At 42.5% G+C, this 26,125-nt stretch overlaps 2 protein-coding genes across 3 annotated transcripts in view; one reads left to right on the top strand and one right to left on the bottom strand.

Annotated features, from left to right (window-relative positions):
* The window catches only part of Hel89B (histone acetyltransferase 1), a 76,865-nt gene extending 72,820 nt beyond the window's left edge, over window positions 1-4,045 (top strand). For both annotated transcript variants that reach the window (XM_076187085.1, XM_076187084.1), the window contains exons 34-35: window positions 1,022-1,103; window positions 2,504-4,045. In XM_076187085.1, coding sequence (XP_076043200.1) covers window positions 1,022-1,103; window positions 2,504-2,704 — 283 coding nt within the window. In that variant the 3' untranslated portion in view covers window positions 2,705-4,045. The remainder of the gene's footprint in view (window positions 1-1,021; window positions 1,104-2,503) is intronic.
* Window positions 4,039-22,284, bottom strand: LOC143026532 (U3 small nucleolar ribonucleoprotein IMP4). Its single transcript, XM_076187087.1, has 7 exons — window positions 22,138-22,284; window positions 17,325-17,445; window positions 16,981-17,204; window positions 15,095-15,216; window positions 14,789-14,954; window positions 13,900-14,071; window positions 4,039-4,345 (listed from the first exon to the last, which is right to left on the bottom strand). Exons 1-7 carry the CDS (start codon window positions 22,138-22,140, stop codon window positions 4,224-4,226), a joined length of 930 nt encoding a protein of 309 aa, XP_076043202.1. The 5' UTR covers window positions 22,141-22,284; the 3' UTR covers window positions 4,039-4,223.
* Window positions 22,285-26,125: the final 3,841 nt, after the last annotated feature.

The raw sequence follows: 26,125 nt of genomic DNA, 5'->3' as shown, positions 1-26,125 counted from the left end.
AAGATGATGCAATTCATTTCTACCCCACACAGGTTTCTTCCTAAAGGCATGCCACATTTGCACCAGAGTTTCTAGAAGATGAAATTAAGTATATTTTCAGTGTTCAGATACCTGGAAAGACTACTGCATAGATTGAGAGAAAGTAACTGTAATAATGAGAAGAAAGATTGAAAACCTCTCTGAGGAGGGAAAAAATGGGATTTTGTACATTCTCAATTCAAAGTACACGGGGGAGTTAGGACAAATTCTCACAAAAGTGTGTGTGTGAGAATGTGCTGTTCCATCGGTACAAGATTAGTAGAGATTGTCAGGGCCAAGTATAAGAATGTAGAAAGAGGAATAGAGAAAGGCATCGTCTAGAATATACCATGTGGGGGGTTGTCTGTTAGGGTATTATGGAAAGATAGGAAGATCAGTAAAGCTGACATATGAATACAGAAATGACATCAGAGCTCATCAAACTCCCAACTCCTAGTGGTTCATTTGGACCAATGTGGTCACCTGCCAGACTGGAACAGGGTAGAGGTGCTCCACAATGGACTAGTGAAAAAGAAAAGTAAAATAGTGGAGGCAGCCTACATCACTTCCCACCCCTGCATCAACCATAGGGATGTGTTCATAAAGTTTGAAAGAACAGCAAGCAGCTTGATCATCAAGGAGGTAAAGAGGATGGGTAAGGACAGAGGGGGTATTTGACATGGTTGAAGTCATCAGAGAAGTATAAAGATGAGGGTATTGAGGTGGATGGAGGGGGACATGGTGAGGATGAAGTATAAGTTGTGGATTTTCTGAAATTGTATGTACTTTGAGGATGTCCTAGTACAGATGAAATATCAATGTGTAAAACTGGAACTGTTCTCTGTTTACCTCACCACCTTTCCACTCTTATATAATGCACACACCCATATACACACACATGCGTATGGACATCTATGTATGCACACACACAATACTGAAAGAGTAGTGTTATGTTATTGAGAACAACCACTTAACCATTTTGCTCTACAACTTGTCCAAACAGATTACAAAAATTCAAGTTGATGACAGCCAAGACAGTTATTAGTCAGGAAAATTCAAGTCTTCAAAGTATGGGAACCGATCAGGTGAGTGATAAAACATTTCCTTAGTTTTGCTCCTGGTCTCTTTTGCAGGAGACCCATGACTGCTCTATTTATTTTTTTTTTTTTCCTTCATTTACTTAGTTGGACTGGGTTGGAATAAGGAATCATGTGTAGACTGCTTATCAATTTCAACATACAGCTACTGCTCAACCTCTCCCTTGGTAGGGAGCAAGTGCATTTATAACTTCCTTAGCCTGCTATTTAGTACTATAGAATCATAAATCATTTGAGGATAGATATTCTCATAACCAAATTACCTAAACTTGGCTCATCACATGAGAATGGATGGAAGGACAGAGAGGGTGAATGATGCTATAAAGATTGTCAGTATCAGTGGGGACAACTGCCAAACAGTGTTCTAAAGAAGTGGAGACCAGGGGAAGACTTATTGGGAAATTAACCAGGTGCTGTCCTCAACCATGTATGCAAAGGACAGGGGACCATTAGGTAGTAGGAAACTCTTTCTGGTCATGTCATAGTAATTTACTTGTCCCATCTCATCCATGGTCGCTCCCTCATGTTCACTCCCTCCACACTCTTTTACTAACCTTTCTTCATTCATTCATTCCATGTGTCCAAACCATCCCAATACTCTGACATCAACCCTATTTCCCAACTCCCTCTCCCCCTGCTCACCTCCTCACCTCATTTCTCACTCTATCCAGCCCAGTAACTCTCTTCAAAATCCTCCACTCTTCCTCTCTTATGTTCCATGTTTCTGCCCCATACAGTGCTGTCAGCATAATCACTCCTTCATACAATCTCCTCTTAGCATCCATTCCCAAATGTCTATTTCTCATTATACTTTTTAATCCACCAAGGCATTTACTCGCTTCTATCAATCTACATTCTACCTCCAGCTCCACTCCTCCCTTTCCTGCCACACTCACACCCAAGTATCTAAAACTATCCACTTCTATCTGATAAACAAGGAAGGGAGAAGGAAGGAGATAGGTATGAGTGGAGAATGGATGTAATTGGGATGATATTGTGATGGAAGAATGGGAGGGAGCAGATAGTGGTTATGTGCAAGTGATTTCTCCCTTTCTGCTATGAGGGGACGGAGGGGGGCGGGTCACTGATGAAGTGAAGCATCCTTGCTCTGGATGTACTGTCTTGCTGTATTGCCTCTGACACACGGCACTGGGCAGGACACAGGGATGATCCTTCATCCATGAGGAGCTAAGATGAGAGGGGAGAAAGTGTGGTGGATGGGAGCGGGTCTGTGCCTATTGATTTGGCTACTTTCTTTATAAGGGGGAAAAGCCCTTGGTATATAGATAGGCAAGAGGCAACAGATGGATGGATTATATATTTTTTATCTTGCATATTTCCTTTCTTTCCCCCCTCATCATCCAAATTGACAAATATTGTATTTACAGCTACTCGACTTGTTCTCACTGGATGAACGCAGAAATGGCAAAGGGCGTGAGAGTGGAGAGGGCAGCAACAGGTTCCATTCAGTAGGTGTGCAAAATGTTGGCATGAAATCTCTTATAGAAAATTTACCAGAGCTGTGGGATGAAGGACAGTATGATGCTGAATACAATATGGAGAATTTCATGGAAACACTCAAGAAATGAAGTTTTGGACACCACACTTAACATTTTCCTCACAGACTGTTTCAAAATGAACAATATGGAAATTTCTACCAACTTGTAAACAATGTTGCATGAGGGTTGAATATGACCACCTGGAACAGAGATTTGGTACTCATTTGAATTGGAAGTAATTGGTGACCAAGAACCACACAAGTGTATGAAATTACAGAAATCTTGAAATGCAATTTATCCAGCTTTGTTGTGAATTTATGGTTGGGACGTCCCTACCTATTCTTTCAGTGCACAAGATCAGTATTTCTCCAGCCAAATGTGTGTGGTGATTTTGTGTAATACAAATTTCATTCATGTCATTCCAGTGCTCATTTCGTATATTACCAGATAATAAATGTGTTTTAGGTTGTCTCCTTTTATGACAAAATACTTGTGCACGAACTCCCAGTTTTAATCATTATTATACCTGTGCAGTTCACTGTTGGTGTGCTTGTACTGTTTCACCCAAAGCAAGTTTTTTCCATTAATTTAAGGTTGTCTGAAATTAGGACAGTAAATGAAAATTATCTCTAAATTTCAATAGCCCAAAAGGTGATTTTCCAAACATTTGTCTCTCACTTGCAAGTTGGTAGTTTATTTTTTCCCTTTTCATAGAAAACTTACTCATCAAACGAACAAAGTTTATTCATATGTGGTATGCAATGGACAAATGCAGTTTGGATGTTTTATTTTGTGTACGGGTAACACTGTATGGTTTGAAGGTTAGATGCGAGTCCTGTCATGCCAAAGGAAGTAGATAGTTGCCACATTGGATTTTGCCCAGTCAGCCAAAACATTGTCATGAGAGTACAAATATGTGATCTTGTTTTAATAGCTTCTGTACGGAAAGAATAATTTTTTACTCCAATTACTGTAGTGATTTGTGAAAGTATTGTAATCCAAAAGTCAATTTTGACTGGTATGGAAAAAATACACCCCTTTTAGAGGATTTCTTCTCTCCCTGTAGTTATATTGGTATATCCAGGAAGTACCTTGGTTGACAAACCTATTCCAAGACAGATTGTATTACCTGATGCATACCAGCAACCAGGCCATAGGGTATTTTAAAAATTGTAGGTAGTTGCAAGCATTACAGTTTCACCCATTATCAGTAAAGGATGTATTATCCCCCTCCTCCTCCTTCTTCCTACAGTTTCTAAGTTCTCTGAATTACTTATCAGTATTGGATATATTAGGGAGGAAAGGAAAATGTATTTTATAAAAACATTTTCCCATCAAAATTACATATACTGGTAAATATTAGAGTTAGCTTTAACCAAAACAATTGTCATTTTTTTCCTGATTTGATGGCCTATTAAAAGTGATTTGGTACATATTATTTTATTATCAATACAATTGAAACCTGATCTGAATTTCCTAAAACAGAAGGGGAAAAAAAATCTATATACCTTTTACTCCTCGCTGATAACAAAGTGGGTAACAATGGTTCTGGTTCACACACAATTGGAACACGTGACTGTATCCTTGTTATGTGCTTGATGAAGCCAAATTACCATGGGTCGTCATCAGAGAGGAACCTGCGTTTCTTGGCAGTATTCATGTAAGGCCTTAAAACAAATTCTGTATCTGCAGCATTCTCCTGATCTATAGTGCCCATAATAATCTTGTACACTGGAAGGGAAATTGTTAATTTGAAACATTACAAGGAAATGTATTTAAAAGGAGAAACTATATAAATTACATTAGGTAACATGTATGATAATTGTGTTAAGAGAGGAAGGTGTAACTCTCAATATGTAATATAATCCCATGAACATATAAATTTGAAATATTACAAGAAAAATGAGGACCCAAGGACAGATACTTGCATGTGGTTGTCCTATCTATCTATATACCAAAGGCATTTTCCCCCTTACAAGGTACATACATACATGTACCAAAGGCTTTTTTTCCCTTATAAGGGAGGTAGCCAAAAAACACCCATTCCATCCCCATCACACTCCACACTCTTCCCTCCCTCTTATCTTGGCACTTCCTGAATGATGGTACATCTCGCCTACTGCCCTGGGTCAGAAGCAGTGTCACAAGACACAGCACATCCACAGCAAGGCCACTTCATCAAATCGTCGATCCCCCCTCTCCGTCCCCTCATGCAGAAAAGGAGAAGACGGGGAGAAATCCCTTCGGGTTGCATCAGATTATTTCTCATACATACTCCCTCACCCCCCATCCCCTACCCATTTCACCTTATGCATCACATCATCCATACAAGGTAGCAGAGTCAAAAGACACATACTTGTACTCACTCTCACCCATTTCACTCCCATCCACTACCCTTTCTCTTATCTTCGTTCCTCATGATGACAGGTCATCCTTGTATCCTGCCCACTGTCCTGGGTCAGAAGCAATGCAACAAGACACAGTACATCCAGTAAGGCAGCTTCACTTATTCGGTGACCCCTTCCCTGGTGTGGTGGTCCTACAAGATGAAAAGCATACTTCCCATTTTCAAAACCTATTAACTCACTCATCTTCACTAAAAACTTTTCAGACTTGCCTTGCTACAAAAATTCATGTATCTTCTAACTTTCCTAAACCCACACTGCTCAAATTGAGCCCTACAGAAATACTACATTCGCATTTGCCCCCTTTTCTTTTATAAAGTGGAATTATACAAGCACTCCTCCAACACCCTCCCTTCCCTTTGACACATTAAAACCTTGTTAGCAAATCCACTGTAACCATACCTCCCTTTTTCAGACACTCCATGACACCCATCCAACTCAGGTACCTTACCAGCTTCCATAATTTTCAGTGCAGTTTAGTTTTTATCGGTTTCCCCCTTAATGGGCCGATTCTCAGTCAAAATCCATTATTAGCACGGCAGCGAACCGTTAATTAATCAACAGTTTAATATTTACGTATGTGCCGAAAATCAAGCAACCCGCTTCGATTGTCGCCAGCTCACTCCCAGGACGCTAAGGAGTTCGTCTTCTTTAAATTTCATTGGGGTTTCCCTACGCCATCCTGTGTCCTGGAATTTATTGAGTGCCATCTCCCTTTCCTGTATTATTCCCTTAACCGCCACTGGGTATCCTACCCTTCACTGTAAGTATGGAATCTGGTTCCAGTATTGTTGTTGTTCTAGATGGGTTGTGTGCCTTCGCCGAAGGGAGATACCTTTGTCTCGCTCCCTTACCGCCAGCCCAAGTGGATCCTCACATTTGGTGTATCAAGTGTATAGCTCTCAAGTGTTCACCTTCATCCCCGTGTGAGACGTGCATTCAGTGGGATGGTAGTCAGTGGTCCGTGTACTTTCATGTTCACAGGAATGCACATGCAGGGAAACAGGTGCGCAAGCATAGAAAATGGCTTCCCTCTTCACCCCCCAAAAACAAGAGAAGGCAGACTACGGCTTCAGAGGAGACGAGCAATTCTCTCCCTCCTCCAAAGCGTAGTAGACAGGAAAGTGGTACAACGTCCACCTCGAGTCATTCTCAGGCCAAGTTGTCCTCTATTCCTTTGACCAGGACGGTTAGCGTAGACGGGCATGCGCCTCAGGCCACCTCTAGCTACCGCTCCTGTACGAGATTTTTCCCGGATGAGGTCGCTTGCGGCTTGCCCTCGACCCATCCCGGAAACTCGACTATCCCTCTTCCAACGCGTAGTAGACAGGAAAGTGGTACAACGTCCACTTCGAGTCATTCTCAAGCCAAGTTGTCCTCTATTCCTTCAACCAGGACGGTTAGCGTAGACGGACATGCGCCTCAGGCCACCTCTAGCTACTGCTCCTTTAAGAGATTTTTCCCGGATGAGGTCACTTGCGGCTTGCCCCTGACCCATCCCGGAAACTCGACGCCGGCATGGACAAGGAACCCGGGTTTGAAGACAAAGAGCCCCTTAGTCTCTTCTACGACGACGACGTCCACAGCACTGGGGATGAGAGGGCAAGTTGCCAAAATTCACAGGATTCCCAGTCGGAATCCCCGATGGTTGTTAAACCCTCCTGCTCAGAGATCCTCTCTAAAATTAGGAGAGCTAATCAACTGAGCCTTCCACAAGAAGAGGAAGTCACGTTCGAGTCTGAAATCTTCAGGACGGGCAATTCTCAAACAACGAAACCACCTCCAATCCAACTCCCATGGAGTACACAGACGGTACGAGCCATGAACCAGGCCTCTGACGCACTCACCACCCGGGCAACCGAAAAACCGCGCTGGCGCTCTGTTCCAGTGGAACAGCAAAAACGCTTCCACTTCCCATCAGGGACAAACCTTAAGAAGCCTTGATCCCGGCTCGGTTACTAGAGCTTGTCAAAGCGGACGTGGATTCACTGCTCAGAAGAAACGTCATCCTTTCCGGCAGAGAATCCAGGGACCTCGTTCAGGGCCTGGCTCTCTCTCTCGTGGTGCACTTCTGGCTGGAACGCGTCTTGGCTTCAGTAAGGGAGTTTTTACCCGAGCTGCAACCCCAAGAGGAATGCAACCTCCAGTCTCTATGGGAAAGCTCGAGCAGAGCTCTGAAGCATCAAGCGGCCTGCCTCTTAACGTCTTGGGCCAACATTGGGTCCCGCAGGAGAGACACCTTCCTAGGAGACCCCAGTGATCCCCTCCTCAGATAAATTTATGCTCCATTGAAGAGGGCCCCCCTTCTAACCCACATGCTGATTCCCCCGGACAAGGTGGATTCAGCAACCACTAGCAAAAACCAACTGAGCCATAACAGAGCCATCGAGAGAGTAGCTGTCCCTACCTCGAGGCCAAGGCCAACCCCCCCATCAGCCCCGAGGACCCCTCAGACGCAAAGACAGCTGTTTCCTCACTCGAAGAATGAAGAAAGGCCACCCCTCCACTCCAAGTCGAAAAGGCAGACAGGAAAGCCCCGTCCCTTTACGACTAGAGATCCTAGACGCAAACATTATAGAGGCTCCGGACTCCCTCACAGGAATCCTAGGAATTCGCCAGCCCCTCCGCACAAGATAGGGGGTTGCCTCTCCCTCTACTGGAGAGCATGGGAAGAGGCCGGGGCAGAAGACTGGACCCTCCAAGTCATCAAGACAGGCTATTGTCTTCCCTTTCACACTGTCCCAAACCTCTCCCCCTATCCCATCCAAGTCAGCAGCTACCACCCGGACTCGGCTCGCGGGCGGGCCCTGGCGGAGGAAATCTCCGTTCTGCTCCAGAAAGGAGCTTTAGAGGAAGTCTCGACTCCGGACCCAGGGTTCTACTCAAGGCTATTCCTAGTAGAAAAGACAACAGATGTGTGGAGACCAGTCATCGATTTGTCTCCACTCAACAAGTTCCTTTCCCTGACGAAGTTCCGAATGGACACCCCAGAGTCCTTAAGGGCATCTATCAGGGAAGGGGACTTCATGGTGTCACTGGACCTCCAAGATGCCTATTTCCACATACCAGTGCATCCCTCCTCCAGGAAATTCCTCAGAATCATCCACAGGGGCAACACCTTCCAGTTCCCTTGCCTCTGCTTCGGACTTTCCACAGCACCCCAAGTCTTCTCCAGTATGTTCAACCTCGTTTCAGCGTGGTCCCACTCCAGGGGAATTCACCTACTCCGTTACTTGGATGACTGGCTGATCCTTGCACATTCCACCCAGCTATGCCAAGAACACCTGGGTGTCCTTTGTCCGGAAATTGGGCACAGTAGTCAACCCGGAAAAGTCAGATTTCTTACCAAGACAGAGAGTCACGTACCTGGGTATGGTCCTGGACTCCTCCCAAATGAAGTCCTTCCCAGTAGAAAAGGGGATCCAGAATCTCGACTCTCTAGTTGCACAGGCACCATCGACCAGGTTCCTGACGGCGAAACAATGCCAAATCCTCCTGGGCCATATGGCCTCCATAGAGAGATTAATCCCCAGGAGTAGACAAAGAATGCGACCGCTACAGTGGCTTCTCAAGTCTCAGTGGGCCCCGCAAGAAGGAGAACCCCTACAACACATCTCCCTCACTGAAGTCAAGGATTCTCTTCTCTGGTGGAAGGCCCGTGCAACCTGCTCATGGGGATGCCCCTCGGCCCATCTCCCCCAGAGGTCCTCCTGTTCTCCGATGCCTCCAAGGAGGGCTGGGGAGCCCACCTCAACGACGATCACATCAGCAGTTCCTGGTCCACAGTCAAGCGGACAGCCCATATCAATGGGCTTGAGTTGAAAGCAGTACTCCTGGCTCTCCGTCACTTCAAGGATCAAGTCTTGGGAAAAGTAGTGGGCATAATGTCGGACAATTCCTCGATAGAAGCCTACCTGAATGAGCAAGGGGGGAACGATGGACATCCTCAACCTAGCCAAGAATCTCCAAGTGTCACTCAAAGCCCGCTACATCCCGGGGAAGAGGAATGTCTGGGCGGACCACTTCGGCAGGAAGAATCAGATAATCAGCACAGAATGGTCCCTCTATCGAGAGGTAGCGAACTTCATCCTCAGCAAATGGGGCTCCCCTCTAGTGGACCTTTTTGCAATGAGATGGAATCACCAACTCCCAATATATTTCAGCCCTCTCCCGGACCCTCTGGCAGCAGGAGAAGATGCTCTTCTGCAAAGTTGGGACAACCTAGACTCCTACGCTTTCCCACCATTTCCCTTGCTCCAGAAGATACTCCTGAGACCAAGACACGCATCCTACCTTCGGATGACTTTGATCGCTCCCTGGTGGCCCGAAGCCCCATGGTTTCCAGACGCCCTCGAGCTAGCAGTAGAAGAGCCTCTGGCCCTTCAGGGAAGACCAGATCTTCTGCATCCACCCATCAACGGGGCTTGGCACAAGAACCCTTCAGCACTCAATCTTCACGCGTTCAAACTATGGTCCGGATCCTCCTAAAGAAGGGTTTTCCCAGAGAAGTGGCAGAGGACATGTCCGCTCCTATTTGCTCTTCCTCAGCTAACCTTTATCAAGGGAAATGAAATGCCTTTGCAAAATGGTGCCACTCCAGGAAGATAGTCCCAGATCGAGCCACCATTCCTGAGATCGCCTCCTTCCACTTCCTCAGGAAGTCCAAGAAGATCTCCCTCTCGGCAGTACAAGGCTATAGGGCAGCTCTAAATCAGGTGTTTTCTCTGAAGGGCATGGTCCTAGCCCTTTCACCGGAAATTTCCATGCTCTTCAGGCACTTCAAAGATCATGCCCCCCCCAGGGAAATCAGTTCTCCTCCGCGGGATGTGGCATTAGTCCAGAACTCTCTGCGGGGTCCCCCTTACGAACCCCTCCGAGAGGCACATCTGAAGGACCTCACCTTGAGGACAGTTTTTTCTGCTAGCCCTGGCATCTTCCAAGAGAGTAGGGGAGTTACACGCCATCTCTTATAGAGTCGCCCATTCCAAAGGATGGAAAGAGGTCTCCTTCACTTTCATGCCTCAATTCATTGCCAAAAACCAAGGTCCTGCCAAATCCGACCCTAGATTCTGGTCCTTTAGTGTTCCGTCCTTAGACGAATTTGTAGGGGGAGAACAAACTGAAACAGAACTATGCCCGGTACGAGCCATCCAGACCTACCTCAAGAGAACCGAACATCTTCGACCAGAATTAAAGAGGTTGTTCATTTCTACTAAAGGTAGACCGAAGCCCATCACTAAGAATTCCATTTCTTACTGGACAAAGGAAGTCATCCGCAGAGCCTACGACATGAACCACACAGATTGCCCATGACCTTAGGGCAGTAGGGACCTCCCTAGTCTTCAGAAAGAATCTGTCAGTCAACCAGGTTCTTCAAGCAGGTATATGGAAGAGCCAGAATACGTTCACTTCCTTTTACCTCAAAGAGGTTATGTGGGAATCTTTAGGGAACTTATCTTTGGGCCCCATAGTGGCTGCCCAAGAAGTCCTGAAATGATATACCCCTCCTCAAGAGCACACAGCCGACCCTGACAACTCATCCAGGTTCTGGCTCGGCAACCGCAGGGATAACTTTCCAAAGTCCTTCTTATACTCCTACATTCCCTTACCTCAACCGCGGGCTCTCAAGCATTCCAAGGGAATCAATTCAAGCCCTTCTGTGGTACAAAAGTTATTATAACCTGTCTGTCTCCACTCCAGGGAACAGAAAGGGGTGCACTTCAAAGTGAGGGGAATGTATAGGGGTCTGGTCAACATAGTCTTAGCACACTAGATTTTCCTTACGGCGGTTTTCCAGGCTAGATAACAACTTCCTTCCCTCCTAAGTGTGAGTCTCCTATTGTAAGGAGTACCGAAGAGTTTGTATTCTTCGGAACAAATGTAATTTTTGCAGGAAAATTAATTTTTCCCTGATACAAACCTGAGGTACTCCTTACCTTTAATGGCCCTCCTCAACCACCCCTCTAAACAGTTCCTTCTCCTTGCCTGACAAACCTTGTGCTTAATTTCATACCTGGCTCAGAGAATGGTTATAGTGTGCAAGACTTGGGGTGGAGGGCAAGGCCCCCCCCTGCTTGCCCCAATAGGGCCCCTTACTGAGGATAAGCGTTGCCCAGACCCACAGAGTGAGGATTTTAATTTAGCGGTAGAAATATTTGCGCTACGCAAAAGTATCCTATTGTAAGGAGTACCTCAGGTTTGTATCAGGGAAAAATTAATTTTCCTGCGAAAATTACATTTTTCCTTCTCAATCAATTGTTGCCTCAAGTTTCATTAAGTGGAAAACCTGCAGCCCCACTGGCTGGCAGTGGTCCTTGGAACCTCCCACAGATCTCTTAGGAAAAACTATGGACTGTTGTCTGTGTTGTATCAACATGGGATGGTTTCTAAGTCACCGGCTTAAAGTGGTAGGAGACGAGCAGTTACCGATTATTAACTCTCCATGTATGAAAAAGTGCAAGAAAAATACAGTTCAAGTTGATAGAGCCCAATCCAGGAGACCCATGGCCCCCAGGCAATGTCAACACAGTGGGAGACCTTCCCAGGGCCTGATAATGGAAAGCCAGCTGACGGGAGAGGAACAAGAAATCCAACAAGGACTCTGAAATTGTTGCAAGTCGCCACACACTCGCCACCTGCACCTGAAGATGTGGCCCCAAAGGAGTAAGATGTCACAGTGGCAATGATCTCCTGCTCACTAAATGAGGGAAATAATCATCTCCACCACAATGAAATGACCACTGAGAGGCATCCATTGACCACTTGAGTATGATGACGCCTACATAGGCATCATGAGGTGCCAGTGGGTACACGAGGGTACTGGCATTGGTGTCATATATATATATTTTTTGTAGTTGCACATCAGTTAACCCTGGATTCTGTGAACTGGTTTGATCACATTTTCTGTGTTTATCATTACTCAGAGTAAAAGTGAACAAGTCATATAGCAGTGACTTTATATTTTATAATGTGTGTACTGTGATGCAAATTATATATGGCAGCCGATTATTGCGAGCTAGAATTTGAGTCGTACTGAAGTGGTTAACCGTCACTGCCAATCCAACACCACTCACCATCCCACTCCCATGAAGTGCAAAGTGAGAAACCCCAAGTGTTGTAATATCCCTGTCAGTTTCAGCATGCCACTGGGTTTTTTTAGGCTAACATTGTGTCACCTATCTGCCTGGCCAGGGCTGTCAGGAACCAATGTAACAAAGCCCACAGTGGGTCCCAGGAATCACACTCAGGACCACCTGCTCATGAGTTTAACACTATCCACCATGAAACCAAAAAATTTCCTGGGGGTTGCAGATCCGAGAGAGAATGGACTAAAATCTACTGTTTCCAAATTTGCTGATGATACAAAACTGTGCGGAATGGCAAATGATCACTTTAACCAATTAGATATTCAAGAAGATTTAGATCAATTACAGCAATGGTCTGAAAAGTGGCTAATGAAATTTAACCTCTTCACTCCGGGGCACATCGCACGTCCGGCAGCATTAGCTGCCCGACGTGCGATGTTGCGTCATAATAATTGCATTATAAAAAATAAAGTCAGTGCTCAATCATTCGTTCTCTTTCACCCGTGAATTTTGATAACCATAGAAAATAAGATGAAGTCAGTTTAGAGAAAATGGAGGTTACGTAGGTACGACTACAATAAATATAATCAAGATGCTGACGTCGGCATCATCACGTACCCACTTGCTCCTCATGACGCCTACGTAGGCGTCACCGTATGGAAGTGGTTAACACAAGTAAATGCAAGGTAATGCACATAGGTAAAAATAACAGTAAGTATGATTACAAGTTATTTGGAAATTCGTTAACAAAAATGGATAGTGAAAAAGATCTCGGCGTATTTATCAGAAACGACCTCAAATCATCCAAGCAGTGTATTTCAGCCTCTGAGAAAGCAAATAAGATTCTAGGACTGATTGTGCGATCTTTTGATTTCAAAAGTCCATCACTCATTAACAAGCTATATAAATCGTTAGTTTGTCCACATTTGGAATATGCTGTTTCCGTATGGTCACCGAATCTCATTAAAGACATTAACAGACTGGAAAAAGTACAATGGCAAGCCACAAAACTGATTCCAAATATCAAAAATAAATCGTACGAAAATCGACTAAAACATATAAATCTGTTTTCCCTAAAAAAGCGTAGACTCAGAGGTGACTTGATACAGGTCTTTAAGATTCTAAAGGAAATTGACAACATCAAAAGTGACAAAATTTTCACACTGAATGAGAATCAGACAAGAAACAATGGTCTCAAACTGTCTGGAAATAGATTCAATTTGGAAGTAGGTAGAAACAACTTTGCCAACCGTGTAGTTAATGAATGGAATAAACTTCCTGCACAGGTAATGCAATGTAGTTCAGTTCGAAGCTTTAAGAATCATTTAGATAAACACCTAAGGAAGATGCTGTAATGATTATAATTTATTTGATATTGTTTTTGTTTTGTTATCATTTGTCCGTTTGATTTTCATTTATTATTAGTTATATGTCAATTTATTATTATTTACTATTTACCTGTTTGTTTATTATTTAACTATACCTATGCATTTATGTATTTTATTTATTTACATTATTATAGTTTTTATTTCTTTTTCTTTTTTTATTATTATGATTTATTATTTTTATTATGATTTTTTTTTTTTTTTTTTTTTTTCATCTGACCTAGATATGGACCAAAAGGTCTCCTGTTGGCATGCTCCGCCTTTGTAATCCTTTGGAGGCAACAAATTGAATGACTAATCTAAACATTATCCAAGGCTCAAGATCAATCCAAGAGAGATCTGGGGCATTAGACTTAATAAACTATCAACACCTGTTATCCCTATACTTTAAACAAAACACTAATACTTACACTTCATGCTGAATCTTGGACCAATCTCTGACAATTCATGATCCTTTCCCCCATCAATTTTTTTGTATGTGTGTTGCCGAAATAGAATCCAGTCATCCCAGTTGATAAAAGTCACAATCCGACGACTGTCTTCTTTTGGTACTGGAAACAGATATTTCAAGATATTCTGTGTCTGTAGACATAAAAGAAAGACTACATAAATATATTGTAAGTAATAATACTGCTATAATAATAATTACTTATTTTTTCCCCCTTGAGGGTGGGCTGGGGTGGTTATTTGGCAAATTTCTCATATGTAGTCCTATCTCCTATAGACTGAGATCCAGGAGGACTGAATTTCAGTTGAGGAACATTTAGGCTAAGCTGCAGCCTGAAGAGACATACCTATACCAAACAGTGGGTATATCTATCTATATACCAAGGGCCTCATCCCACCTCATATGGGAGGTGGCCAGCCAAGGAATGCATCCACCACACCCATCAACTTGTTTCCCTCTCATCTTAACTCCTCATATATAAAGATCACCATCTCCTGCCCACTGCCCTGATCAGAGACAATGCAGCAAGACAAAGCACACCTACAGCAGGGCCAGCTGCTTCATTTATACAGTGACCCTGCCTTCTTGTACCCTTGTGCAAAAAATACAGATAATGATGAGAAATCAAATATTATCCACACACAACCTTGGTCCCAGGAACCTGCAACCTACCTTGACAGGCCCTGGGTGCATATTACCCTTTCCTCTACATTTTAGCTAAAATCCTAGGACCCTTGGTATTTCTTTAATATTCTTTTGGTAATTTACTCTGATATGCCAATCATCTTGCTCACAAAAATATGTGCCTCAAATGTTGAAACAAGTCAAACAGAATATATACATATACCTACCCTAAGTCCAACTTTAGATTTGAAATTGTGGAAGATGAGGTGTGGGAATTGTTCCGACATTGTACCTATTTTAGGAATGTCATGGCGCATCACTACATCCGCCAGGGTGAAATATGCAGTAGGACCATTTGGAAGGTGACTTACGACTAGACCATCTGGTTGACCACTTCAAGATATAACAGAAAACTATTAGTTTTTAATTATTTTGTTTGAAAGCATATTGTACTAGTATATCACCAGAGCTCTTGAATATCTATATATCTGAAATACATGAATTACTTGTAATAAATTTCAATAAAAAATTACCGAGTTTCATGAAGAACAATAAAATCTGTGACATCATTTGATCTGCAGGCCTCCATTAACTGCTTAGACTCATAGTTACCACGATTTATTCTTTGGGAGTTGGGGAATAATAATTTTATTTCCTGTGGGAGAGGAAAAATATCAATAACAGAATATATATATATATGTATGCAATATGGTTTATATTATATATATATAACTCTTTTTCCCTCTTACAAGGGAGGTAGCCAAAAAACAAAGGCATAAAAACCATTCCCACCCATTTCATCCCTAATACATTCCACTCCCCTCCACCCTCTACCCTCCCTCTTATCTTGGCACCTCCTGGATGATGGGTCATCCCTGCATCTTGTCCACTGCCCTGGGTCAAAAGCAGTGTCGCAAGACACAGCACGTCCACAACAAGACCACTTCATAAAATCAGTGACCCCACTCTCCATTCCCCCATGCAGAAAAGGAGAAGATGGGGAGAAATCCCTTCAGGCTGTGCCAAATTTTTCTCACACATACTACCTCAACCCCCATCCCCCCACCCATTCCACCTCATGCACACACACAAATATATATATACATAAAAATATATGCATATATATACACACACACACACATATATACATACATATATATACACACACACTCACTGGATAAAGTCTGGGAATGGAGTCAAAAGTGGGAAGTGAACTTAAACATCAAGAAATGTAGTATAATGGAATTTGGAAAAACAGACTATCAGGGCAATATAAAATCGGTACAAAAGAAGTAAAAAAGTTAGCTCGGAAAGGGACCTAAGAGTAGTTATCAGCAAAGACAAGTCACCAGACAAGCATATTAACAAAATAGTCGGAGAAACCTTCAATTTACTAAGATCAATGAAAATGGCCTTTGACTACTTGGATGAGGAAATGGTAAAGAAAATATTAGTCACACTGATATGACCAAGATTGGAGTATGCTGCGACACTATGGACACCCAGTACAAAAAAGAATATAAAGAAATTAGAAAGAATCCAAAAGCAACAACAAAGATGGCACCAACACTCTCTAAATTGACATATGATCAAAGATTGTCCAAACTGGAACTACCAACCCTGGAACAAAGAGGAGAAAGAGGAGATCTACTGGCCATTTACAGAATTATGAAAGGGTTGGAAGTCCTTGACAGAGAGGATTTATTGAAGTGGGAGAAGAGAAAAATAAGAGGACATAAAAAGAAACTCAAAAATGATAGTTATTGAAGAGCTCTGAAAAAGAATAGTTTCCCACAGAGTGGTAGATATCTGGAACAAATTGGATGAGGCAACAGTGTGTGCAAAAACTATACAAGAATTTAAGAACAAACTAATGCTGAAAGATACAAAGACGGGTTACTACGAGCATAGCTCTCTTCCTGTACAATACAATAGGTAAATACACACACAAACATTATTTATATATACACATATATATATATATATATATATATATATATATATATATATATATATATATATATATACACACATACATGAACTACTGAGCTGTCAACAGCTTTCAACTAGAGTTCTATAGGCTGCTCAATAAGATGAAGATTATCAACAGTGCATGGAAAACAAGAGGTCTGGGTTGTATTGAGTGAGAGGGGGAGCACTTCTGGTTGCCCAAAATGATCTCTGTGCGGTGTTGAACGTGTATATCACGAGAAAATGCAAGGGAACCAAGGCAGATCAAAAGAGAATGGTGACGAGTTTGATTCGAATGTTGACACAAACGCAGAGCCCTCTGGAGGCACTATACCAAAACTAAATATAAATAGAGGCTTTGAAACCCTAAAAGGGATTATTAAATTGCACAACAATGACCCATTTCTTGGCTTTGGTAAGTATGAAAAAAGAACATGTAAAATATCACCTTAGCAAACTGTTTCAATTTTGAAGATGGGTCTCTTGAGGTTGTTATGACAATCTTAGGGTCTTCTACACCTGCCCATCTGTATTCATCATCTATGTCAGTAGAGCCTCCAGCAGCTTCTCCTCCTAATTCAGCAGCTAGCTTAGGTCCTGGATCATCCCATTCTCCACTTGCCATATACCCAAGAGCTTTTTGTTTCAGTGCAGTGGGAATTTCTTTCTCACCTATTGTAAAAATATTATGTGATTGAAATTAACATGACTGGTATGTTGGTATATATATATATATAAACTGCATGATATGCACTTTATTCTATTCTACATAAGAAAAAAATATTTACTTACCATCAATGGCATCTTTAATTTTGTTCTTCTTTTGTTTGACAGTAGCATGGCGTTCCTCAATGCCCTTACGGTATAAATACTCACGGCGAAGTCGAGCCTGTCGACGGAGGCTAAAATCACTCTGAAAAGAATATATCAATACTCGTATAATGATTACAAACAAGGTACTATTGAAGATTTGGAACACCAATAAATGCTATTGGATTATCCTTTTAAAATTTCCTTTCAATCATACAGTTTCTCACAAGTTAAATTTCATGACTTTCTATGACCTTTCTAGTCAGAATACCATGACTTTTGAACAAAGTTTTGACATGGTTGATTGAATTTTTTATATCTTGAAGCATACATATACCAAGGCTTTTTCCCCCTTACAAAGGAGGTAGCCAAAAAGGAAAAGGGATAAAATCATTCCCACCCATTCCATCCCTGAATACACTCTACACCCCTCCACCCTCCCTCTTATCTTAGCACCTCCTGGATGACGGGACATCCCTGCACCTTGTCCACTGCCCTGGGTCAGAAGCAGTGTCGCAAGACACAGCACATCCACAGCAAGGCTGCTTCATTAAATTGGTGACCCCCCCTCTCCATCACCCCATGCATAAAAGGAGAAGACGGGGAGAAATCCCTTTGGGCTGCGTCAAATTTTGCTCACACATACTACCTCACCCCCCATCCCCCCGCACATTCCACCTCATGCATCACATCATCCATATACAACCATTCTCCATTCACCCCTGTCTTCTGTCCTCTCCCGTCCTTCCTCAACAGACATTCCCCTCTTCCCCAAAGCCCCCTTCACCCCATCCATCCACCTCATCCTAGGACGTCCCCTCATGTTCACTCCCTCCACATCTGCCTTCCATACCTCTTTTACTAGTCTTTCTTCACTCATTCTTTCCATGTGTCCAAACCATCCTAATACTCTTTCATTAACCCTATCTCCCAACTCCCTTTCCACCCCCATTCTTCTCCTCACCTCCTCATTTCTCACTCTATCTAGCCTAGTAACCCCCATCATACTTCTCAGACACCTCATCTCAAACACATTCAAACTCCTTCTCTCTTATGTTCCATGTTTCTGCCCCTTACAGTGCTGTTGGCACAATCACTCCTTCATATAGTCTCCTCTTAGCATCCATTCCCAAATGTCTATTCCTCATTACACTCTTCAATCCACCAAGGCATTTACTCGCTTCTCTCAATCTACATTCTACCTCCACCTTCACTCCACCTTTTCCTGCCACATTTGCACCCAAGAATCTAAAACTATCCATTTCCTCCAGTCGCTCTCCCTTAATGCTCACTTCCAGTCTACTGCCACTTTCACCCCTTGTACATCTCATCACCTTACTTTTACCCACATTTATCTTTAGCTTTCTTCTATCACATACTCTCCCAAACTCTCTCACCAACTTCCTCAGTCCCTCCTCCGATCCTGCCACAAGCGCAGTGTCATCAGCAAACAACAGCTGGCTCACCTCCCACTTTTCTCCATTTTCTTTAATCATCTCCAATACCTGACCCACTACCCTTGCATTTACCTCTCGCACTACCCCATCCATGTATAAGTTGAACAGCCAGGGCGACATAACGCATCCTTGACGAAGTCCCACCTTTACCACAAACCACTCACTCTCCATTTCTAATCCTGACACAAGCTCTACTACTCTCATAAAAACTCTTGACAGCTCCTAGATGCTTTCATCCTATCCCATATATCTGCATAACCTCCCACAGTGCCTTTCTGTCTACCCTATCGTAAGCCTTTTCCAGATCCACAAAAGCCCAAAAAACATCCTTCTCCTTTCCTATAGCTTTCTCACATATTTGTCTTATCACAAAGATCTGATCTACACAACCTCTACCTGTCCTAAATCCACACTGTTCCTCTCCTAATCCTCTCAATGAAGATCCTCCCATAAGCCTTCCCAACTACACTTAACAAGCTAATCCCTCTGAAACTACTACATTCACAATTGTCCCCTTTTCCCTTGTAAAATGGAACTATACAGGCACTCCTCCAGTCCTCCGGCACTCTACCCTCTCTCCAGCAAACATTAAATAACCTCACCAGCCAGTCCACCATCACTGTACCTCCTTTTTTTAGACATTCTGCATGGCATCCATCCAGACCAGGTGCCTCACCTGCTTTCATCATCTTAACAATTGCCTTCACTTCATCCTTCCTTATTTCTCCTCCATTTTCCTCACTCATCACTCTCATTTTCTTAGCATTTCCCACTGCAGCTACCTTTCCCTTCCTATCCTCCTTCACATTTAGCAACTCCCTAAAATATTCTGCCATCTTCCCCTTACTGCCTTCTCTTCCATTATCATCTCTCCATCTGCACCTTTTACCTTTTCTTCTCTATTTGATTCACCTCCTCTTCCTCTCTTACTTTCTTTCCAAAACATCTTTTGATTACTTTCAAAATTTTCTGTCATACTCTTACCCCACTTCACATCTGCTCTCCTCTTTGCCTCCTTTGAAGCAAAGCAAAGGAAATTGTATACAGGGTGTCCCATAAAAAAGGTGGGAGACAGAGCCATACATACAATTAGTCACCACTCACATACTGCAAAAACCCATCAAACTCATCATTTTCATAATCAACTGGTAAATGTTTTGAATGTAAGAAAACAGGGGAAGAAAATGGTTGATACATTTCTATTTATTTCCTCTTCTGGTAAGAAAATTTAATTTATACAATTTCTATATTTCATAACATTTTATTGAAAGTACCAATTTTCCACAACTTTAAAGGCCCGAAAAATATTTATCAATATATTTTTTTTTCCCTTCCCAGGGAGGTAGCCAAGTCAAAAGGCATATAGACACTCCAATCCGACCCATCACCCTTTCCTCCTCCTCATCTTAGCTCCTCACCCCTGTACCTTGCCCACTGACCTGGGTCAGAAGTAATGCAACAGAACAAAGCATATCCACAAGAAGGCCACTTCATTTAATCAGTGACACCCCCTCCCCATCCCTTCATGCATAAATGGCCAGGGAGAAATCTCTTTGAGCTAAATCAAAATATTCACACATAACCACTCCCTAACCCCCTCCCCCTCCTTACCTTGCATCACAGTATCATCTATACACATTCTCCACTCATCCCTATCTCCTGCCTTCTCACATCCTTGCTCAACAGACAATCCCCTCTTGCTCAATGCCCTTTTCACCCTATCCAATCTCATCTTTGGTCGTCCCATCAAGTTCACTCCCTCCCCTCCACCTCTACCTTCCCCAACTCTTTCTCTAATTTTTCTTCACACATTCTTTCCATGTGTCCAAACCATACCAGCAATCTATCATTAGCCCTATCTGCCATCTTTTCCACCCCAACTCACCTCTTCATCACCTCATTTCTCACTCTATCCAACCTTGTAACCCCTACCATACTTCTCAGAGACTTCATCTCAAACAAAAAATTTTCCTCTCTGCCTCTCTCAAATTCAAAGTCTCTGTCCCATACGGTGCTGTTGGCAAAATCATCCCTTCATATAATCCCTTTGCATCCATTCCCAATTGCTTATTTCTCATTACACTTTTTAGTCCCTTGAAGGCATTTATTGCTTTTCTCAATCTACAATTTACTTCCATCTCCACTCTTTGCTTTCCTGCCACATGCGACCCCATATACTTAAAGCTATCAATTTCCTCTTGCCTCTCTTCTTTCAGACTGACTTCAACTTGCTGCCAACCACCCCCTTTGTACATCTCATCACCTTACTTTAACTCACATTTACCTTCAACTTTCTCCTGTCGCATACCTTTCCAAACTCGGTCACTCCCTTAACCCCTTCAGTACGATGGTAATTTTGTCTGTTAATGACACGGCTGAAGTCGGCTTCCGCACGTTCCAAGTTGTCCTTGGTTCTGTACTGCTTCTGGCAGGGTGTTGTGGTGTCAGTAGGGGTATCCTTGTATCAGTGGATGGTCTGGTAACCCATCCAGCCATTTGTCCAGCTTTCTCTTGAAAGTCTCCGGGCTAGTATCTGTCTGGTCCCGGAGATCTCTTGGGAGGCAGTTGAACAAACGAGGTCCATTGTGAATGAAGGAGTTGTTTTATTGTCCTCACTCTTTGTATGGAGCCTACAGCACCCTGTATGTAGCAGTCTTCCTTTTCTCGGATGATAGTTTGACACTATCCCCACATTTGGCACTCTGCCCTCCAGGATTTTCCACACAATGATAAATAATTATATACCGTTCCCTTCTCCTCTGCAGAGAGTACAGTTTTAACTGGCTTAGTCTTTCCCAGTAGTTTAGGTGCTGTACTCCCTGAATTTTTGCAGTGAAGGACCGCTGGATGGCTTCTAGGTTGGCTATTTCTTGTACTTTGTATGGAGACCATAGCTGGCAGCAGTACTCGAGCCTTGGGACTACCAGACACTTCCATAGGGTCTTCAGGCACTGCCCTTCTCTGGAGTTGAAAGTTCTGAGCACCCACCCACTCAAGTTTCTTCCTGCTTCTATTATCTATTATTTTATTGATGTGGTGTGAGAATGTTGCATCATCGCTCATGTATACTCCTAGGTCTGTGACATAACTTGTTATTGCCCTTAATCAACAGCATTATCAGCTTCATTGAAAACATATGTATAATCTCTAATATTATTACAGATGGAAGCACAAGAGAAGTTGGCTGTAGTGTAATGTTAAATGTCTAATGAACTTGCGGTACCACCTATTACTTCGATGATTGCAAACATAATGTTCATGTCAAGCTAATCTACCCCTTTACCTTACAATGAATAGTATTCGAATATAATGTTATATACATAGGTAACATCACATACCATTATTGTGATTTTCTGAATTCAACAATTTTATGTTTTCCAAAGTTTCCACCTTTCTCCGAATGTTTTGAGTTCACTGCCGATACCATGTGTTTACTATCACGATTTGTTTCAACAACATTGTAATCTTTATAACTGTCGTATGTAATACAATATTATCGTATTTGGTACGATTGCTAAGATATATGTTATACCCATTGTCTCTGGGAAGAGGCCGAGGTAGAGTACACAGAATCTCAGTCATTTGATAACGGTCTTATATTTCTACGAGAAAGCCTTGTATGAACATGTTTTATACTAATTGTTATTATACGGAAAAACGTGGTATAAAGTAAATGAATAAAATAAACTAAAATATTTTTGCTTAATACTCATCAAAATTGTTTTACCATTACTACTATTTTTATAAAATTTTCTTTACACCTCTGGAAAAACTACTTTTTTTTTATTAAGGGTGATAAAACATTTCATCCCCCCCCCCCCACCTCATGGATAGTAAGTTTCTATGGCAAAGAATCAACATTCATGAAGTGCAGATAATGACAAGAACACATAGTTCGAAATAACAATTACAATTGCCGAGGATAACACAAAAATGCATGTAAGCTTATTTCCATTGTGGTCCTCATTAGACTGATTTTCTACTCAGTTACACAGACAACATACGTAGGGGTAAAGGGGACCAGAGACAGTCATGAGTAATACCAATCAGTACATATATGACACATAAACACTATTATAGCTTTGTTAATACTACTGAAATGTTCGTAGCACGTAGATATTAAGACCAAAACTTGAGCACCATCACAATAAGGAACAATGCATTATGCATCAGGAACAACAAAATATTACTAAATGGTACCAAAACAGTATCAGTGTAGTACCATTAGTGATATACTACATTATTCTACTGCTGTAGCAGCAAGTGTAGGACAATAAAGGGGAGGTCCATACCAGGGTAAGAGTAAATATCAAATACCACGGGATAGAAGATAGCAGGCCATCAACAGTATCAACATGTTGCTATAGTAAATGCTACATGTCAGCTTGGGTCTCCTATTAATTAATTCCAAAATTTACCTGTACCTCAGGAGTTGGCAATTACACATTAGTTTGAGCACCAGGAAGTAGCACATTATAACCTGAAGCATCTGAAATAGAGTGCAGGGGACCAGTACTCGTATGAGTAGAACAACAAGGAGATCGAGGGAAAGGTCCAATTACCTTGTTGCCTGGTACCCTGATTCACCAGGCTTGTATTATGATCAGATCATAACTGTTCTCGGACCATACCTGAGACATATACCATACTATGACAAGCAAAACAAAGGTGGAAACCAGTTTTGAACATCAAACATTGTTATACTAAGTTAAACCTCTGAAAGGGAAGGTCAGAACAGTTATGAGTGAACGCAGATTTGGATGGTATTACTCATGGAGTCTGGTACCCCTCACTAGGCTAGTAGTACATAAAATCAAGGCTGTTCTCGGTCCATAGCTGAGACATATAGTAATCCTTGACTTTTTTTCTTGAAAGTAACCTTGCTATCTGACTGCTTAATGGACTTAGGTAGTGAGTTCCATAGTTGAACACCTGTGAAGTGAAAGCTGTTTTTGGTGAAGGAACCTGCATGAGTTACAATAAAAGACCCTTGACTGTTCCGGGTTCGGTTCTCAGCAGATAACGTAAAATTACAGCTCACATACGAAGGAGCAGAATTATGAACGACATTGTAAACACGATTTAATTTTAGCTGCTGGACACGAAATTTTACAGGTAACATTCCTACTTTGCTAAATTCTTCTATACCAATATGACTACGTTGAGGAAAATCTAGCATGAGTCTAATTATCTTATTTTGTGCAACCTGTAGCCGAGACTGTTTTTTTTTTCTGCTCAGACTACTGTACCAAGAGGTACAAGCGTAATCAAAGCGATGCTGTATCAAGGCTGAAACCAGAAGCTTCTTTGTTTCCATATCAAAGTTTCTGGCTTTTCTGTAGAAATTTTTTACTTTGTGTGAACACTTGGATACAATCTTATCCGTTAAGGCATTCCCTGAGAGGGACTGATCTAAGGGTATTCCTAGATAAGTTACCTCTTGTTTTGACTCCAATACATTATCCCCACACCTGACCTGTACATCGCGGTGTTTCCTGAAGTTGGGATTTGATGTGAAGACAACACTTTCCGTTTTACCAAGATGTAAAGACAGCGTGGTATCTATGAGCCAGCCCTGGACTGATGACAGTTCAACACTCAGGGCCTCCTCTACTTCAACTGGGGTCCCTATCTGAGACAATTAGTGCGAAGTCGTCTGCATAGAGCTGTAACTTACAGTTCACCGCACCTGGCATGTCGGTAATATAGACCAGGAACAAAAGCGGTCCCAGAATTGAATCTTGTGGTACGCCACAAGTTATCTCTCTTTCACCTGAGCAGGCTCCATTTATCTGTACAAATTGTTTGCGACCTGTGAATACTGAACCAATACTATATATTTTTATTGTACTGTGAAATGTGAGGCACAGATTCTTATCTTAAAACTGAAGAGTGAAGTTAACCTATAGTGGTACCGTCGATATTCGTTTTATCCTAGTTGTCGCCAGGCGATTTTTATTCAGCCGAAGGCGCTATCACAATGGGCTATTTTTTTCTCCGACTGTTGAAGCAGATTTGCAGCCTGCAGCTCTCGGGAAGGAATTTGATATGCTGGAGGAAAGTAATTTTCCTCCAGCATATCAAATAACATTCTATGTATTTTGTTGAGAAAACAAAATTTTGTTCGTTATTTAACGGCGGAAAAAGGTTCCGGATGCGGGCAGTAGCGCTGATTAATCGAAGGTTGGAGGAGAAATAGCTCAATGTGATAACCCCACATGGTAACCCTAGGGTGATATTCGTTTTCATCCTACTTACCACCAGTGTATCTTATTTGCTTGCACGTAACCATTCCACAGGACCGAGGACTCCGAGGAGGTAGTGGGGCATATTGTCAGTTGAAGAAATTTTGATTAGATAACATTTGAACACCCTTTATTACTGTGGTGGGCTGGGGAAGGAGATTTTGAATTCTTCGCTGGTGAGGCATCTTTGAGAGAGCGAGGGAAATAAATTGTTTATAGTACTTCCTGTAACCACAAATGGAATATGAAGGCACTGGGATATGACACATATCACAAACTGCCATTCGGGTAAGTCAGGCGTATGACGATTTCTCAGCTAGCTCCTCCTTCCTTAGTATGAAATGGTTTTTGAGGGTTATTCAAGCTAGATCCGTTGCTAGAGGGAGCTATTTCTATAACAGTGGCTGGACTTTTATATACTTTGTCTTCTATGTATATTTCCACTTGCCTTGCATGAACAGGTATTGAAATAGCGAGCACAAAGATGGAGTCTTGTGCGTTCAGAGGTGGTGGGGGAGGGAAGATATTTTGTATTTGTGTTGTTAGATGAGAGGCAGCACGACTTGCAACGGATCTGTGATGTTGGTTACACGGTTTAAGTTACGTGAGGAAGAGATTAAGGTTCTCAGGATTATTCTTTAAGGTGGTTCCCGCTTAACCTAGGTTTCAGCTCGCCACTTACATTCATCTCGGCCGGCAGGAATGGCGCGGCACCTCACCGTCTCACTTTCTGAGGCAACCTTCAGTTTCTTGGATGCACACCTCCCCCTTGCGCCACCTGATGTTGAGGAATGCCCTCACATCCTGATCTCTTCTGAATACCGCCACTCCTGACAGTGGCATAAAAAAGAAGAAGAAGAGGAAAAACAAAACAAAAAATAGAACCCCAAGAACGTCCCACATACCATGCTCGGGCCACAATGGGGATCTTGGGTACCTTTGCTGCTTTTCATCATCTCGTAGGGCGCCCTCTGCTTGACAGTAAGTGCGATGTCCTATTCATTGCAGCAACTACAAAGCCGTCCATTGACATGAACGATTCTTCGCAAACAGGTGTGGGCCAAAGGTGTGGGGAGCCAGG

The sequence above is a fragment of the Oratosquilla oratoria genome, chromosome 6 (genome assembly GCF_046742065.1).
Source record: "Oratosquilla oratoria isolate Oo_2021 chromosome 6, ASM4674206v1, whole genome shotgun sequence".
In the NCBI taxonomy this organism is placed as follows: Eukaryota; Metazoa; Arthropoda; class Malacostraca; order Stomatopoda; family Squillidae; genus Oratosquilla; species Oratosquilla oratoria.
The sequence above is the reverse complement of the archived record's forward strand: the minus strand, read 5'-3'. Positions and strand labels throughout refer to the sequence as shown.

Coding starts and splice junctions, on each gene's coding strand:
- LOC143026532 (XM_076187087.1), bottom strand. Junction 14,955..15,094: donor ATTGTTCTTCATGAAACTCG/GTAATTTTTTAT, acceptor TATATCTTGAAG/TGGTCAACCAGATGGTCTAG. Junction 14,072..14,788: donor AATCTAAAGTTGGACTTAGG/GTAGGTATATGT, acceptor TTATGTCTACAG/ACACAGAATATCTTGAAATA.